The 19375-nt window shown below is 43.8% G+C and overlaps 2 protein-coding genes across 2 annotated transcripts; one reads left to right on the top strand and one right to left on the bottom strand.

The window, feature by feature from the left end:
* Positions 1 to 6184: 6184 nt before the first annotated feature.
* Positions 6185 to 7942, top strand: LOC310862943 (phosphatidylinositol-3-phosphatase SAC1-B-like; the record flags this gene model as incomplete). The annotated part of the gene is made up of 1 exon (XM_083771066.1): positions 6185 to 7942. The coding sequence occupies exon 1, from the start codon at positions 6188 to 6190 to the stop codon at positions 7940 to 7942; it is 1755 nt and encodes a 584-aa protein (XP_083627192.1). The 5' UTR covers positions 6185 to 6187.
* A 7930-nt stretch (positions 7943 to 15872) lies between these two features.
* LOC310863417 (mitochondrial intermembrane space import and assembly protein 40-B-like) lies at positions 15873 to 18024 on the bottom strand. Its single transcript, XM_083771728.1, has 3 exons — positions 17889 to 18024; positions 17220 to 17318; positions 15873 to 16730 (listed from the first exon to the last, which is right to left on the bottom strand). The coding sequence occupies exons 1-3, from the start codon at positions 17908 to 17910 to the stop codon at positions 16279 to 16281; spliced, it is 573 nt and encodes a 190-aa protein (XP_083627854.1). The 5' UTR covers positions 17911 to 18024; the 3' UTR covers positions 15873 to 16278.
* Positions 18025 to 19375: the final 1351 nt, after the last annotated feature.

Genomic DNA, 19375 nt, shown 5'->3' with positions numbered 1-19375 from the left:
TGACCGACTTGGTTGCCAAGTCCGCTTATTTCACAAAACCTTTGGCTTGTTTTTTCTGGCCTTGTTTAAACTAATAGACAAGGTGATACCTATAGGTGACACTTCCCACAGACAGGTTCCCATAGACAAGGTGATACCTATAGGTGACACTTCCCACAGACAGGTTCCCATAGACAAGGTGATACCTATAGGTGACACTTCCCACAGACAGGTTCCCATAGACAAGGTGATACCTAGGTGACACTTCCCACAGACAGGTTCCCATAGACAAGGTGATACCTATAGGTGACACTTCCCATAGACAGGTTCCCATAGACAAGGTGATACCTATAGGTGACACTTCCCATAGACAGGTTCCCATAGACAAGGTGATACCTAGGTGACACTTCCCATAGACAGGTTCCCATAGACAAGGTGATACCTATAGGTGACACTTCCCATAGACAGGTTCCCATAGACAACGTGATACCTATGTGACACTTCCCATAGACAGGTTCCCATAGACAAGGTGATACCTAGGTGACACTTCCCATAGAGAACCCGTTCATCAAGGTGATACCTATAGGTGACACTTCCCATAGACAGGTTCCCATAGACAAGGTGATACCTAGGTGACACTTCCCACAGACAGCCCATTCATCCAAACAGAAAAGTCCTCTCTGATTATATTAAACAACATTGCAGCTGTAGGGAAAGCTTGAATTATCCTCTTTCAATCTGTAAAGTGTTTGTTTCATAATAATCCACCGTAGACATTTTATGAGCTACTTCCTGTGAAGAAATATCTTGCGGTTTGGAAGTGCTCGTTGACTATCACTCAACAGCCCAGGCGTACCACCCGTTTAGAATGTGCACACAATGCAGGAGGCAGCAGGAGGTTGACTTACTGATAACGAGCGCTTCCAAACTCTGACACTTGGAAAATAATCACCTGCAAGGAATTTCTTGACAGGAAGTAGCTCATGAAATGTCTACGGTGGATTTTTATTAAACAAAAACTTTTTAGATTGAAAGAGGATAATTACATATCTTCAAAAATAGCAGATCTACGCCCTCATAGCACGTCACATAACGCACTCTTATATAACTTCAAAAATAGCATATCTACGCCCTCATAGCACGTCACATAACGCACTCTTATATAACTTCAAAAATAGCATATCTACGCCCTCATAGCACGTCACATAACGCACTTATATAACTTCAAAAATAGCAGATCTACGCCCTCATAGCAAGTCACATAACGCACTTATATAACTTCAAAAATAGCAGATCTACGCCCTCATAGCACGTCACATAACGCACTCTTATATATCTTCAAAAATAGCAGATCTACGCCCTCATAGCACGTCACATAACGCACTCTTATATAACTTCAAAAATAGCAGATCTACGCCCTCATAGCACGTCACATAACGCACTCTTATATAACTTCAAAAATAGCAGATCTACGCCCTCATAGCACGTCACATAACGCACTCTTATATATCTTCAAAAATAGCAGATCTACGCCCTCATAGCACGTCACATAACGCACTCTTATATCTTAAAAAATAGCAGATCTACGCCCTCATAGCACGTCACATAACGCACTTATATAACTTCAAAAATAGCAGATATACGCCCTCTAGCACGTCACATAACGCACTCTTATATATCTGCTATGTTTTGAAGTCCAAATAACCCCCCCTCTTTGAGAAGCACCGCTGTAGAAACTAATAACCACTGGACGTCTGGACCGGACAGAGAACCTGGACCGGACCACTGGACCGGACAGAGAACCTGGACCGGACAGAGAACCTGGACCGGACCACTGGACCGGACAGAGAACCTGGACCGGACCACTGGACCGGACAGAGAACCTGGACCGGACCACTGGACCGGACAGAGAACCTGCCACATCAACTCAAAACTGGACCTATAGCTGACAGAGAACCTGCCACATCAACTCAAATTCAAGAAAGACAGAAGGGCTTTCACACACAACCCAGAGTTTATATAGTGTCTAGAGCTCGTTAGCCAACCTAGTTCACCTGGTCCTCACAGGTGATGACACTCAGGGTATTGGTATCATCAATGCTTCAGGGAGAGGAAAGTGGAGAGAGGCAGAGACAGTCAAAATCTAAGCTAAAAAGGGGCGTGAAACTAAAGAAATTGCAATAGTAATCGTTCAAGGTTTTTTATTATCATCCAATCATTGTAAATTAAATAATTAGTGGATCAGGGTAAATTCAGGGGTTGAAAGTTAGGGTAACATTTAAAGGCAAACATTTCAAATTGTCATTATGATTTAAGTAGCACTAGACCTGTACGTGCCTACTTGGGAACGATGCAACTTGGGAACCTAGTAAATATAATACCCGTTCTCATATCACCCATTTTAAAATGTCCCTTTTGTGCCCATTAGTGAGTTTTGGGTTAGATACTCAAAACAAACAAACGTTAAAGGGGGATTCCACTCATTTTCAACATTTTACTAAGTCATTATGCCTTAGAGCTGTTGTGTGGAAATAATTTCATAAAAAGTCCCCCCTCTGTATTTCCTTGAACTGGAGGTCTGAAAAAAATCATTTGAGAAAGTATTTTGAGTGTGTTCAAAGCATATATATATATATATATATATATATATATAATAATATATATAAACTAGGGCTGTCAATCGATTAAAATATTTAATCTGATTAATCGCATGATTGTCCATAGTTAACTGTGATTAATCGCAAGTTAATCGCATATTTACCATATACCATACATATACCACACGCCACGCGTCAAAAGACCACTAAGTTAACACACAGATCTCAACACAAGACACATAAATACCATCAGGCCCTGATGGCATAATAGATCTAATAACAGATCTCAACACAAGACACATAAATACCATCAGGCCCTGATGGCATAATAGATCTAATAACAGATCTCAACACAAGACACATAAATACCATCAGGCCCTGATGGCATAATAGATCTAATAACAGATCTCAACACAAGACACACAAAATTATAATAATTATATAATAATTATATAATAATATAATAAATTAATAATTTACATTTGGGGGATATCTTTCACAACAATGAATAAAACATGTTCTAGACATTCTAATGATCACAAAAAAACATACAGTATATTACAATAATTTTACTTACTTTTATTAGGGTTAAAGGTCAAAAGTCATAGGTTAAAAAAATTTCAAAATTGCACAGAGTCCAGAAATGTTTAATTTGTGTGAATTTCAGCCTCTGTGGGGTATTTATATGCAAATATCATGACCAATGGCATTGAAATGGCATTGCAATGAACATCACTGATGACGTTTAGGTGAAAAAAGAACAGAAAAAAAATATAATAATTAAGTAATTAATTAAAATATAACTTGTTGCTATAATGCAACGCTGGGTCTTAGACGGTTAAATCGAAGAACGACATAGAAACATAGCTTTTTCAGAAAACTGTCAGGATGTAGAAGACATTTTTAGAATCTGATCTCAGGTCAAAATGGCTTAATCATTTATTTTTTTTCTTCCTATCGATTAGTATTTTTGTTGTTGTTGTTATGCCAATAACCGGTGCAGTCTCCGGTAGGAGTCTCCATTGAGTCCTCGTATTATTATTATTATTATTATTATTATTATTATTATTATTATTATTATTATAATAACCGGTGCAGTCTCCGGTAGGAGTCTCCATTGAGTCCTCGTATTATTATTATTATTATTATTATTATTATTATTATTATAATAACCGGTGCAGTCTCCGGTAGGAGTCTCCATTGAGTCCTCGTATTATTATTATTATTATTATTATTATTATTATTATAATAACCGGTGCAGTCTCCGGTAGGAGTCTCCATTGAGTCCTCGTATTATTATTATTATTATTATTATTATTATTATTATTATTATAATAACCGGTGCAGTCTCCGGTAGGAGTCTCCATTGAGTCCTCGTATTATTATTATTATTATTATTATTATTATTATTATTATTATTATTATTATTATAATAACCGGTGCAGTCTCCGGTAGGAGTCTCCATTGAGTCTTCATATTAATATTAATATTATTATCATTATTATTATTATTATTATTATTATTATAATAATAACCGGTGCAGTCTCCGGTAGGAGTCTCCATTGATGGGAATTGAATGTTTGTGTGAGACAAAAATACAGATTTGCTCGTCCACATGTGATGTAAATTCAATGGGAATGTAATGCTTAGAAGAAAATCTACAGACTAATCAAAAACTACAATAAGTAATTTTATTGTTGTGGGTGAGTAGATGTCCACTCGGATTGGGACCGTGAAAGGCCTCAGGTATCTATCTATGTTTGTCTTAATGCTCCCCCAAAAATCAGCAAGCCCCCCCAAAAACCACACTTGTGTGAAGCGAGGGGCACCGTACTCCTTTAAACTAACATCATACTCTAAACAAAAGTCCATAGACTTGGCTGCCACATGAGGTGCGTTTTTTTAACGTCATTAAAAATCCATAGACTGGGCTGCCATATATATATGACGTAATGTCTGAAAGCCAGACGTTGGAGGGGCTGGCACCCCTCAAAAACAGGCCCGGCCCCCACTCGTGACGTCATGTGGAAGCCAAGTCTATGGACTTTTAATGTTTGCTTTAAGCAGTGATGTCATGTGGCAGCCACAGTGGGTGCCCCTCACTTCACACAAGTGTGATTTTTATTATGACCCCCCCCCCCCTGGCTGTCACGATTACAAATTTAAGTTTAAGATGAATTGTCACACACATAATTGCAATGAACTATTTTTTTGTCGTTGCATTGAACATTGGAACAGTTCACTTTTAAGCTTTGTATATATATATATATATATATATATATATATATATATATATATATATGATATGACAGATAACTTTACACAAAGCGCTCCATCCTGGGCCGAGGCTCAGAGGTCCATCCTGGGCCGTGGCTCAGAGGTCCATCCTGGGGCTCAGAGGTCCATCCTGGGCCGTGGCTCAGAGGTCCATCCTGGGCCGTGGCTCAGAGGTCCATCCTGGGCCGTGGCTCAGAGGTCCATCCTGGGGCTCAGAGGTCCATCCTGGGGCTCAGAGGTCCATCCTGGGGCTCAGAGGTCCATCCTGGGCCGTGGCTCAGAGGTCCATCCTGGGCCGTGGCTCAGAGGTCCATCCTGGGCCGTGGCTCAGAGGTCCATCCTGGGCCGTGGCTCAGCGGTCCATCCTGGGCCGTGGCTCAGCGGTCCATCCTGGGCCGTGGCTCAGCGGTCCAGGCACCTTGGCTGGTAAGGGCAGTGTGCCGCGGGTTCGACTCCCGATCCCGACGGCCTCTACTGCATGTCACACCCCCATCTCTCTCCCCATTTCCTGCCAGCCTACTGTCTGTCCTACTGTCTGTCCCTCCATAAAAAAATAAGAAACGATTGACGATTATTCCAAAAAATCACACTCAAAAAATCACACTCGTCTTATCATCATACATCATCACATTCCGTGCTCACCCAATCAAATCATCACATTCCGTGTCACACACACACACACACACACACACACACACACACACACACAAGAATAAAGGTGGTTGAACACTGGACGCGTTTTTCGGAAAACCGACAGAAAAGCGCTGCTAAAAATCCGAAAGGTGTCCGCCACTGTCCGGTGTCACCTTAGCGGTGATTACCATAGTCTGAACAGAGTAAATACTAGTACTAGGCCTTGATAATTTAAGTTAATATTGCAATTATACAACAGTTACCCTTAAGACTAAGAAAATCGCTGAAAAAACATATTCTTTTAATGACAGATGTAGTCACTCACTACGACCACAAATGTCCCAAGAAACTAGCTAGCCTAGCCACCGAGTTTGCTAGCGCTCTGGGAGAACAGAGCAGCTGAATTCTTTGTTTTGATTAGGTGTGGAGTGGTGCTCGTTTGAACCACGGCTAGAAGGCTGTTTCAACCAATCAGATTGGTTCCTCGAAACGACCTGTTGTATAATATAGTATACCTGCTGACGCAACAACGGACGTCTTCCCCACAACGCCGCACTAGCAGGCCGGTGACATAAGGGTCATACGTCACCACGGCGGCGTAAGCTATTTAAAACCAGTTAGTTGTGCACCGTTGCCCGACGGAGTATATCGCGCCTTGTAGTCGTGTGGCGTTTCACCGGGTTTGGACTAGAGAGGAAGCGATGGCCAGGACTTACGAGAGGTACAACCTGCACACCACGCCGGAGAGGTTCTACGTCGAGGCCTGTGATTACGGCTCCGATGACGTCCTTATCGTCGACCGGGTGTCGACGGACATCGCCCTGGCGGCGAGGAGGGACATCCCGCCGGCCGCCGCGGTGCGGCCCATATGTGGCATCATGGGGACCATCCGTTTGCTGGCGGGCATGTACCTCGTCGTCATCACCGACAAGAAGAAGGTGGGCGACCTCCTGGGACACGCCGTGTGGAAAGCCCTGGACTTCGACGTCGTTGCGTACCCGAAGACGGTGCGTCACCTGACGGACAAACAGACGCAGGTCAACAGGCTGCTCCTGACCATGATCTACGACGTGCTTCACACGGAGAGCTTCTACTTTGCCACGGACTACGACCTGACCCACACGCTGCAGCGCCAGGCCGACGCCCGGCCCGAGTTCCGGGAGATGAGCCTGTTGGAGCGGGCGGACCAGCGGTTCGTGTGGAACGCTCACCTCCTGAGGGAGTTCCTCGCGCGGCCGGAGCTGCACCGGTTCGCCTGTCCCGTCATGCACGGCTTCGTCGCCACCGAGTCGTGCTGCATCAACGGGAAGGTCTTCGAATGGAACGTGGTCTCCAGGAGGAGCCGTTTCCGAGCCGGGGTTCGCTACTACGTCCGAGGCATCGACGCGGCGGGCCACGCCGCCAACTTTGTGGAGACGGAACAGATCGTGCGCTACAACGGAAGCAAGGCGTCGTTCGTGCAGACTCGAGGCTCTATCCCCTTGTACTGGTCCCAAAGGCCCGACCTCAAGTACAAGCCGAAACCGGAGATCAGCGACGCGGCGGATCACCTGGATGGACTCCGGAGGCACTTTGACTCCCAGATCGCTCTCTACGGAAAACAAGTGATCCTGAACCTGATGGACCAGAGCGGCTCGGAGAAGTCCCTGGAGGCGGCCTTCGGCGACGCGGTGTCCGGTCTGGCCAGCGGCGAGGTGGAGTATGTGGCGTTCGACTTCCACAAGGAGTGCAGCCGCATGCGCTGGCACCGTCTGCAGCGGCTGGTGGGCGCCGTGGCGCCCACGCAGGACCGCTTGGGGTACCTGCTGGTCGACGGCGACGGGAACGTGCTGCTGCGTCAGACGGGGACCTTCCGCAGCAGCTGCATGGACTGCCTGGACCGGACCAACGTGGCGCAGAGCATGCTGGCGCGCCGCTCGCTGCAGGCACAGCTGCGGAGGATGGGAGTGCTCCGCGCGGCGGGGGGGCAGCGCCTCGAGGACCAGGCCGACTTCGAGGCGACCTTCAGGAACGCGTGGGCCGACAACGCCGACGCGTGCTCCCGGCAGTACGCGGGCACGGGAGCCCTGAAGACGGACTTCACGCGGACGGGCCGGAGGACGCACTGGGGCCTGCTGGCGGACGGCTGGACGTCGGTGGTGCGCTACTGCAAGAACAACTTCTCGGACGGCTTCCGACAGGACTCCATCGACCTGTTCCTCGGGAACTACGCCGTGGGCGAGGAGGAGGACCTGACCACCGGCGGCGGGTCCTGGCGGTGGCCCGTCCTGGCGGTGGCCTTCTCCATGTTCAACGTCAGCCTGCTGACGGCCGGCGACTCGTGGAGCGAGGCGCTGCCCCGCGCGCTGTTCTGGGGCACGGCCAGCGTGCTGACCGCCCGGAGCGTCCTGCGCCATGGGGTCGTGGACGTGCCCAAGCTGGTGCGGAAAGAGAACGACGGGAAGACGGACCGCTGAACGCGTCTGTTGTGAAAACGAGCCCAAAAGAAGCGACTAGGCTATGCGATCTACAAGCTCAGTCAAAACGCGTTTTGCATTCAGGACTGGAACCCCTTTACCCGCATTATGTTATACTTTAGCTATTGAAAAATAGCAGATCTACAAGTCTTTCATCTTTTAACTCAAATCTTTGCTTCTGAGGGGTTCCTCCTGGAACAACATGTTTCCAGATGGGGGTCGGTGGCCGACTACATATCACTTTTGGGGTCCTTGACATGAAATATTGAGCACCACGGATATAGAAATAGGTATTTCAGAAAACAGGATTTAGAAGACATTTTTTTAATTTCGACGTCAGACCTAAATGGGTTAAAAAAAATAGATAAAAAAAGGTAATTTTTTAATATATTCGTGTGAAGTGAGGGGCGCCTGGTTATGTTGAAATGAAGGAACATTTTTAACTTTTGGAAGCCTGCACATAATGTGTGGCAGAGTCACTTTCATTCACCAATGAGCATCGCGCCTGTCACAGACATACGCAGAGCAGGTTCAGTCAGGAAACTCAGTGCAGTTGGCGGCGGCCATTCATTGGGCGTTCTCATTCACATGATTCACTTCATCCAATCATTCACATACTCATTCAATTTCTTTAAAATGCATTGACGCTGTGGGCACTGGCGGCGTGTTCCCTCCTCCGCGTCATCAGTGCCCATACCCGAGGCGGGGGTTGGCGATAGGGCCTTTCTGTGTGGAGTTTGCATGTTCTCCCCGTGTCCCCTAGGGTAGATACCCTCACAAAAACATGCAGTAATCCTGGTCTCTAAAACTATCTCCCCCTGGCCAGCCGGGGCGCCTGATGGAGGTGAAGGAACTGGTCACTAAACTGCCTCCCCCTGGCCAGCCGGGGCGCCTGATGGAGGGGAAAGGAACTGGTCGGAATAACGTGTCCCTTCCACGCGCTACGTCCGGCCGGGGAAATTCCCCTCTGTCAGGTGAAAAGAAGCAGCTTGGACTCCTCATGCATAGAAGGAGGCATGAGGTCAGTCCGCTGCCCCCCCAGGTTGGCAGAGCAAGTGTAGCGCCCAGGATTACATTAGATAATTGGCACTGGGTGAAAAAGAAAACTGGGTTACAAAATTGTGGGATAAAAATTTAAGGAAAAAAAAATTAAATACATTGACATTATTTTAAACTGATTAATTAATCCCCTCTTTTTCTTTTATCTTCTAAAAATTACTAAATACCATGCACAAAAATGTAGTATTGATACAATTGAGTATTTGCATTTCAAAACGATATGATACGATACATAATCAATGTTGCTGTTTTCATTTTGATATACTTCGATTCATGAAATTAAAATCGATGAAAGCAGGCAATCATAGCTTCAAATTGACTTATTGGTTGTTCAGTTTGATCCACCAGTGTTGGAGATATGGCTTATAGAGAAATATCTTGCGGAAAACAGCGAGTTGAGAAATCAGTCTTGAAAGGTTCACTTCTGTGGACACCTATAGCTACATGTTTAAGCATTTATTTCATATTTACATGTCTTCTGTGGACTCTAACATTACAACTAGCTACATTTTTAAGCATTTATTTCATATTAACATGTCTTCTGTGGACTCTAACATTACACCTAGCTACATGTTTAAGCATTTATTTCATACTTAGATGTCGATTTCAGCTCCGACATTTATTACAGACATGCTCTAGTATGTGAAGAGTCTGTCTGCCTGTGCTATTAACTCATTTTGAAAAAAAATTATTTGACACAATTGTCATGTCAAATACAAAGGAGGGATTGCAGAAGGCAATAGACCTGATGTGTGGTTTTTGTGAAAAATGGAAATTGAAAATCAATAGTGAAAAAACAAAGGTCACAGTCTTTGGATTTAGAAAAGCTGATATCAGCAAATTAAAGTTCGTCTCTAATGGAGTCAACCTAGAGCTTGTCCATAGTTTCAAGTACATTGGAGTTATTATGAACTATAATTGGATCATTTAAGATTGCTATTGAATAATTACACAAGCAGGCCTCACGTGCCATGTACTCCCTCCTTAGTAAAAGTAGATCATTTGATTTATCAGTAAATGTTGCACTAGATCTTTTCGTCAAATTGGTCTCACCAGTCATGCTGTACACATGTGAAATCTGGGGGTTTGAAAAAAATAAAATAAAAATTACATCTTAAATTTCTCAAGTATAATCCTAAAAGTTAAAACAACTACCTGTAGTAATATGGTGTATGGTGAGCTGGGGAGGTACCCAATTTGTATCGCTGTCAAAAAGAGACTTATCGGGTACTGGGCCCGGTTGATCGAAGGAAAAGAGAGTAAACCGAGTCGAATAATGTACGACTGTCTGCTTAACCTGTTCAACACAGGTGCCCATGTGTCACCTTGGGTTGCACAGGTGAAGAAAATACTGGATGACTGTGGTATGTCTTACATTTGGTTGGCCCAGAAATGTAATAACATTGACTGGTTGAAGCGAACTGTCGAACAAAGGTTGAAAGACCAGCTAGTTTTTGCAAAAGTGGCAAAGTGAACTCAATAGTATGACATCATGTGACATCTATGTTGAATACAAACAAGAGTTCAAACTAGAAAAATACCTTCTATGTGAAAACTGTAAGTATAGACAGGCTATTTGCAACCTTAGGCTAAACAACACAAGAATCCCAAAGGTCATCGGTAGATAAAAAGGACTGGAAAGAAGTCAGAGGATTTGTAACCTATGTAATGAAGACAGAATTGGAGATGAGTATCATGTTTTGTTGGAATGTAAGAATACTGGCATTATGAATTTCAGGCAAAAATTCCTGCCACTTTATTGTTTTACCCACCCTTCTATGTTTAAATTAATTGCATTACTAAAATCTGAAAAACAAAAAGTAATCTATAAACTGGGTGCTTTTCTGAAAAAAGATTCCGACATGTCTATGTATATCGTGTAATCTGTAATGTATTGTATACTTTTGATTGTACACTTTTATTAATCTGTGCTCCAAACCATGTGATCATGGCCGTGAGTTAAATAAATGATGATGATGACGACAATACAATATCCCTGTCTCTGCAGCATCAGTCTTTCTCAGAGCAAAACCCCTCACAAATTAATCCATATCCAAGCTGATTGTTATCGACCTTTCACTGGCCAATAATAGAAGGTACGAAGAATCTGACAATAACAGCACATCCCAAAACAGACTTTTTTTGCTCCAGATGTCAATGTGTGATCCAGCCTTTGCTAGTTTTGCCCCCAGGCCGTGGAACGACCTCCCGGGCTATGGAACGACCTCCCGGGCTATGGAACGACCTCCCGGACTATGGAACGACCTCCCGGGCTATGGAACGACCTCCCGGGCTATGGAACGACCTCCCGGACTATGGAACGACCTCCCGGGCTATGGAACGACCTCCCGGACCACCTGAAATCTGTGGCCTCTGTGGACCTTTTTAAAAAACATTTAAAGAGCCACCTTTTTAGACAGGCCTTTGCAACATAGTATATTATATATAACATAGTGCTGTATTGATCTTTTTAGACAGGCCTTTGCAACATAGTATATTATATATAACATAGTGCTGTATTGATCTTTTTAGACAGGCCTTTGCAACATAGTATATATAACATAGTGCTGTATTGATTTTCTATTGTTTGTTCCGTCTTCTTTTTCTTTGCTCTATTCTTATTTTGTATTCTTATTATTAATATTACTATTGTTACTATTGACATGTTCTGTTTTATTGTTGTGAAGCACTTTGTGACTATGATGTCTGTGAAATGTGCTCTAGAAATAAAATGTACTTAATTACTTACTTGGACCCAGGGACAAATTAGCCATTGGGCCAGGGGCCCTTGGCTCTCAGGGGCCCTTGGCTCTCAGGTGTCCTTCGGGGAAATTCGATCGTGAGGTACTAGGTATGACACCCTGAAAAGGCGCTTCATTGGCTGTTCATTTTTAATGAATTGAATGTTATAACGCTTTGTTGTGCCGGTGTCTGTCTCCTCCACCTCCTCCATGGTTAGTTTGTTTACGTCTCTTCTCTCTAACTCATTTTCGGCCTATTCGGTTTCGGCCCAAATAGGCAGAAAATATATCACTGAATAGTGTATGCAATTAATGCATTCAAAAGAGCAGAATAAATGTTTTATGGATCCATAACAGTGATTCATATTTAAGTTAAGTTTTGCCATAACCATAACATAACATTTGTAGAATCAAACTCAGGTCTTAATGGGTTAAGTGGGGATACTAAAACAGCGATATTCAGTTACACTTTGATTATACTGTGCGGGTGTAGGTATGTTAAGTGATAACCACTTTCAACATGACATTATAGGCAAAAGCTTTCTAAATCTTTCACATTTTCCAAACATCTACATTTCTACAAGATTGTAGGTCAACTATTTTCGCCATTTGTTGAACAACAAAGTATATATAGTGCTTAAGTGGCATTCTGGACTAGACCTGTCTGGCTGGAAACATTGTGGTTGCAAGGACTGACCTTCTGACCTTTCAGCTACAGGACTGTGTCACAGTCATTACCAGGTGATTGAGAGATTATTATTTTATTCTTTACTTACTCTGTATAAACATACTATTTTAACTAGTGATGCACCCAATATTCGTCCGCAGAAAATGTTCGACAGAAAATGGCTAAAAATGTATTTTTGACCTATTCGGTTTCGGCCCTAATAGGCAGAAAATATAATCATCGAATAGTGTATGCAATTAATGCATTCAAAAAGGCTGAATAAATGTTTTATGGACCCATAAGTGATTATTATTTAAGTTAAGTTTTGCCATAAACATTTATTTTGCCATAAATCAGGTAGCTTTAAGGTACGGCCATGACAGCAATGGTAGCAAAAAAAGATGTATAATATTTATCATATTCGGGTATTCGGTTTCGGGCCAAGAATTTCCCTTTCGGTGCATCCCTACTTTTCACCCTTCACTCATATTTCATACACTGGAAAATCATGCATATCATTTGAGTTTTTACAGTTTCAGACATACATAAAAGTATACAATGATGAAGGAATGAGAAAGTAAAATATTTGGTTTGTTTCAATGAATACAATTATTATTAAGGGGTACACCCCTCCATTCCGAAACACACACACACACACACACCTCGATAGTGCAGGCTACGCCTTCATACAACTTCAAACCATGTAGTAACCAAGTGGACTTCTACCCCTTGTACCTGGACGGGAACCCAGCATCATGTCATACTTTAGCTATTGAAAAATAGCAGATCTACAAGCTCATAGATCTGCTATTTCTTGAAAATTTGTAAAAAAAAAATGCAAATCTTTGAATATATATTCTTTCAGAGCTTTCAGAACTATTTTCACTCAAATCTTTGCTTCTGGGGGGGAAGGGGGGGGGGGGGTCCCTGGAACAACATATGTTCAGATGGGGGTCCGCGGCCAAATACAGATCATTCTGTGGGTCCTTGACATGAATTAGTTTCAGAACCACTGATACAGAAACATAGGGTTTTTCAGAAAACTGTCATGATTTAGAAGACATTTGTAGAATCTTGTAAGATATTATATAATAATTTATATTATATTCAGATATTCAAACATTATTCAAACTTAAAGAAAAGAAAAGAAAACAGGTTGGGATTAGCTATTCGTCATACAAAACAAACAAAGTATACAGTGGCTAAAAACTGAAAGGCAACAGTGTTGGAGCAATAGAAACATGTATGACTGTATGACTGTAAATCATGGTTTCCCAAAGTGGGGTCCGGGGACCCCTGGAGGTACTTGAGGGAGTTCCAGGGGGTACCTAGCTCAATTATACTTTGTAGCTTTGTAGCCGCGATACATCACCGACTTGACTTTCAACCGTGCACAGCTTTGTCGCCGTTCGCAGTTTCCATCTCCGTGGCGCGCTGGACCGATCACAGAGCAACCGCCCCACACAAACCAAGGAAGCTCTGAGAAGGAAGGGAAGTGGTCACGTGACTGGGCTGCGCCATGACACTTTCATGGACACTTTCATGGGAGCCAAACTCACACCGGAAGTGCAATGAATACATGGCAGTGAATGGAGCCGGCTGGACCAGCTCATAACAAACATTATTCATGAACGACTGAGACCTTTTGTAAAGTAATCACTTCTGGAAAATAACAGAAGACATAATTATCACAGGTTGTTTTCTAATCACTTACTTTTCGATGTGCACAGAGTGCACAGTATATAATTTTATCTGAGGATCTAAACAGCAGCAGGTATCGTTTCTGGCTCCGAAGTATCGCGATATTTGGCTGCCAGACAGGAAACTGTGGGAAGTCTCGCGATAATTGGTGCGTTCAGAAATGTACTTTGTACTTTATGGTATCTCTATTTTTATTTTTTATTTTTTTAAGATATTTTTTTGCGGCTTACGCCTTTTATTGATCCCTGAAGGGACAGACAGTAGGCCGACAGGAAACGGGAGAGAGATGGGGGGATGACATGCAGTAAAGGCCGTGTCGGGTCCGGGAGTCGAACCCGCGGCACACTGCGACTGGATCACCAGTCCGGTGCCCAGACCGTTACGCTACGGCCTGGGCCAGGTATCTCTATTTTTATAGAGATACCATACCCCTAAAAAAATGACACAGTGTACACATCGAATAACAACACAGCAGACAATAATGTGTTACATGTCTTCTGTTATTTTCCAGAAGTGATTACTTTACAAAAGGTCTCAATTGTTCATAAATAATGTTTGGTCATGAGCTGGTCACTGAGCTCTCATTGACTCCAGTGTTCATGAGCTGGTCACTGAGCTCTCATTGACTCCAGTGCATTCTGCCAAACTTCCGGGTAGTTTGGCTCCCATGAAAGTGTCCATGAAAGTGTCATGGCGCAGCCCAGTCACATGACCACTTCACTTCCTTCTCAGAGCTTCCTTGACACAAACCTGGACGGATCGCAGAGCGACCGCCCCACACAGACCTGCCCATCAGGGAACACGCGGCCAGTGCGCTAAAGATACAAATCGCTGTGTGCCTGAATTCGTTCCAAATGTACGCTTTGTGCTTTGTCTCTCGGATCACACTGCCACATTGATGCCTGGCGTTGAGATGCGAGTGGAGCGCGCTTCTAGTTCGTTGACATTTTCACCATTGTTTTAGCCCAGTGGTGTGCACAGATAAGACACTAGGGGGTGCTAGAGCCCTCTGGACAGCAATGTGCCCTTTTTTTTGTACAATGTACAGTATGTGGACCATGGTGACATTGATTAATTCTTGATTAAAAAAAAAGCTTTTAATATATAATTTATGCCCCAAAATCTATAAATCGCACACTATTAAGACAACGGGACGGTTCCACGCGCTGCACAAGGTGCCCTTTTTTTCCACTTGAGCACCTGCCCCTCTAAATGTCTGTGGTCTGTGCACGCCACTGTTTTAGCCCGCATCGGTAGGCGGAGATCTCTGATCGACTGACGGAACCGAGGCTTCGACTGGAGGCGACCAGTGAGTGTTGACTGGGAAAAGCCAGACGTTGCACGAAATCAAAAGCTCAACCATTAGCCAGTGATTTAACAGAGAAAATAAAATAAAGTAGAACAAATCTGATTTGACCGATTATCATTCAATCAAGACATAATAAATGGAGTCCCTGTCGGACAACGGGAACACGAGTCTCTCATAAAATGTCCCTGCAACAGTCTTCAGGTAGTCAGTCAGTCAGTCAGTCAGTCAGTGGGTAAAGCAGCATACTGCAACAGTCTTCAGGTAGTCAGTCAGTCAGTCAGTGGGTAAAGCAGCATACTGCAACAGCCTTCAGGTAGTCAGTCAGTCAGTCAGTGGGTAAAGCAGCATACTGCAACAGTCTTCAGGTAGTCAGTCAGTCAGTCAGTGGGTAAAGCAGCATACTTTTAATAGTCTCTAAGGTACAAAGTCCCCCCCGTCCCCGTCCCCCCTGTGTACCCTTTCTAGAGCCTCCTCCCCGTTTTGTGACCATTTTTTTGTGACCATTTGTTGCTAAAAAGCAAAAGGACTGCAAACTAAATCACGCCACATAGAGCTGGACTTCCTCAAGTGATCTACGCTGGGCGGTGGTGCTGGTACACTGATCTGAGAAGGGAATGGAGAGGTTGGCCATCGTGGACTGGAGGCCCATCCAATCATACTCCCCTTTTAGGTGATAAGGTGACCACCGAAAACTACAACATGACGTCACTGAGCCCGCCGCCACCGCGGCGATAAGCGACTCACCGGGCAACACCGCTCACCCTCTCAACACATCTCTCCGTTTTTTTTGGACTAACCACCGAAAAGGTGAGTATAGCTTAATTATCACCTAAAACCCGCGGAGTATGAATAGGTCTTTTTAGCTGGCACTCTGGCCGTCTACGGGCGCTGCTGTGCTGTCAGGCGTGGCGGCGGCGGGGGCAATGTCACTGGCGGGAGTCGTCGCCGAGGCGGCGGCGGTCGACGGGGTGGCAGCGCTGCCGTCGATGGGCTGGTCCCGAGGGGCGGCGGCGCCCCCCGCGTCCTCCTCGTCGTGGGGCTGGTCCCGAGGGGCGGCGGCGCCCCCCGCGTCCTGCTCATCGTGGGGCTGGTCCCGAGGGTCCTCCTCGTCCTTGGGGTACAGCTCGGGATACCTCTGCATGCACTCCTGCATGTCGCGGAAGTGTCCGAGGCACTCGGAGCCCTTCACCTCCTCCTGGCTGTAGTGGAAGCAGGAGAAGGCCTCCTTGAACTGGGTCCCACAGGGCCCGCTGGCCATGCCGCCCAGACACGGGCAGTTCCAGTTGATGTCTCCGTTTGGCAGGATGAGGCCTGGAGAGAGAACACACACACAAACCAAGCTGGAGTAAGTAAAACATTAACCCATTTAGGCCTGATGTCGAAATGTAAAAAAAAAAAAAAAGTCTTGTAAATTCTGACAGTTTTCTGAAATACCTAGGTTTCTTTTCCATATCAGTGGTGCTCAGTATTTCATGTCAAGGACCCCAAAAATGATAATGTAATTGGCCGCCGACCCCCATCTGAAAATATGTTATTCCAGGAACCCCTCAGAAGGAAAGATTTGAGTTAAAAACGTCCGCTCTGAGTTGGGGCAAGGATGTTCTATCCTTTATACCATTGGAGAAGCTCAGACACAACAGGTACAAATCTCGCCAGAAATTTGTAAAGGCTTGGTCCCCTTTCCTTGAATTCACCCTTTCACTGTCTTCTGATTCACTTGACCCTGCTTAAGGGTCAAGTATAGCACAGTTCTGAAGTATGTAGGGTTTAAGTGAGTGGTGCAATGTTAAGAACACTAACCCTGTTCCTCGTAAGGATCGTTGGGATCTTCGGCGATCAACTCGGCATTGCTGGGCGTCTCATGGTCTTCCTTGGTTACGAAGATGATGCGATCTTTACCTTGTTGGAATAAGAGCATATAAGAATGCCAATGAATACAGGTCAGGTAGACAAGCAAGTGTAGCCCGATACTGGTGGTACGATGTCAGCCTCGGATCAAGGCTATCGATTCTGACATTTGCATATCCTATGCAAATGTCAGAATCGATTAATCAGACCAGTGTGTGTCCAGTGTAAACCTCGTATGAATCTGATCTGCAAGCGGTTTGATGAACTAACTTGGGTTGACCTGGTTTGACATTTTGGCAGCTCTCCATTTAAATTAAAAAAAAGCACTCTTAAAGCTATCCAACTACACACAATCCGTGCTACGTGTATAATAAATAATAGTATAATAACACATTAAACAACCCCACAGCAAACAATAAGGTATTAATAAAACACTAACAATGTATGACTGTAACATTGTTGTTTGCTTTAGGCTAGCCTGTCTGTCTGTCACTGTCTGTCAGCTCACATGAGTTCAATGTGGTTCAAGTAGCATATTAGCTTAGCATGCTAGCTTCCTCAATGACATTGCTGGAGAAAACACAGATAAGGAGCAGATATAAACACATTAAACAGCCTTACCTTCCTGCTTGCAGTACGACATGGCCGCCGGTGTCAGCTCTGTCTGTTACAGTAGGACACGGTGGTGCTGCTTCGTTAATTAAATCACTCAGAAGATGAGCTTTTATCACTCCATGTTTAATAATAACCACCCGGCTTCTTCACTTCTGACAACTTACCTGTGACGTCATCATCCACGTCAAGGAGACGCAAAGTGATGACGTCAGTTAAACTAGTAAAAAGTGATTAAAAACAAGGCTAGGAGTTTAATTAAAGCTTAATGTTTTCTGTTAGTATAAATCCCCCTTAATTTGCTCTGATGTTGTATTGTTGTATGTAGGCTATTAATAACTGGTTGTTTGTGTTTGTTTGATTGTATTGTATTCTATATTGTACTGTATTGTGTGTCTAGACTGTTATAAAGATTTCTTAATAATAATAAAATAATAATAATAATTAATGAATACAATTTGAGGTGGAAGAGAGGGCGCATAATAACATTTAAACGTAATAAAATCTTCTTGTCATACGCTGTCAGATCACCATACATAGTGTAACAGTGACCTCTGGTGGTTGGTCCTATGGTAGCAGTCCACAGCTTAGATACTTCAGCCCTAGCTGAGATACTAGTGCCCAAATTATTGTTTTAAAACATAATTCACTCCCAATTATATTAGTTCATGATTTGATAAACACGTCAACAGAAAATGTAAAAGCCAAACCATTGACTTTGACTGAAAGAATAAAATCACACCCGCGTGAAGTGATTGAGGGGCGCTCTTCTCATCGTAGGCCTACATCATCATGCATCATCTCATACTGGCCAATCAGAATCCCTGTTGCCACAAATTGACGTCATATTTGACCTAATAATTCCCTCCTTTCATCGTCGATGGAGACGTTTGGGGGACAAGATGACGCAAGTAGTGATGCACAGAATATTCGTCCGCAGAAAATATTTGGCAGAAAATGGCTATAAAATGCATTTTCGTCCTATTCGGTTTCGGGCCCGAATAGGCAGAAAATATATCAACTGTATGCAATTAATGCATTCAAAAGAGCTGAATAAATGGTTTATGGACCCCATAATAGTGATTATTATTCAAGTTAAGTTTATTTTGCCATAAATCAGGTAGCTTTAAGGTACGGCCATGACAGCAATGGTATAGGGAAAAATAATAATATATATAATATGAATCATATTCGGATATTCGGCCAGCCGTTTCCTATATTCGGTTTCGGCCGAGAATGTGCCTTTCGGTGCATCACTTCCCTAATCCCTACACATAGGTTTTCCCTTCTTTGTCAACAGCATTTGACATTTTGTGGGGACAAAAGCCACATATATATATAATATATATATATATATATATATATGTATGAGGCCAACAAATAAAGACACAACCTCCAACTGTGTTGGAAATTTTTCTCTCTTTTTTTTTTTAATAACACAATTATGTCTGATACATAAAAGTAAAAACCAAAAATGACCCCCCCCCCCCCCCCTT

The sequence above is a fragment of the Protomyctophum parallelum genome (genome assembly GCF_964188405.1).
Source record: "Protomyctophum parallelum genome assembly, chromosome: 8".
Lineage (NCBI taxonomy): Eukaryota > Metazoa > Chordata > Actinopteri > Myctophiformes > Myctophidae > Protomyctophum > Protomyctophum parallelum.
The sequence above is the reverse complement of the archived record's forward strand: the minus strand, read 5'-3'. Positions and strand labels throughout refer to the sequence as shown.

What these genes read in the sequence shown, in the direction of transcription:
- LOC310863417 (XM_083771728.1), bottom strand. Translation starts at nt 17,910, where the DNA reads ATGTCGTACTGCAAGCAGGAAG. An exon ending in GTCGTACTGCAAGCAGGAAG is followed by an intron (nt 17,319 to 17,888) that starts GTAAGGCTGTTT and finishes TATTCCAACAAG; the next exon opens with GTAAAGATCGCATCATCTTC. An exon ending in CGATCCTTACGAGGAACAGG is followed by an intron (nt 16,731 to 17,219) that starts GTTAGTGTTCTT and finishes TTCTCTCTCCAG; the next exon opens with GCCTCATCCTGCCAAACGGA.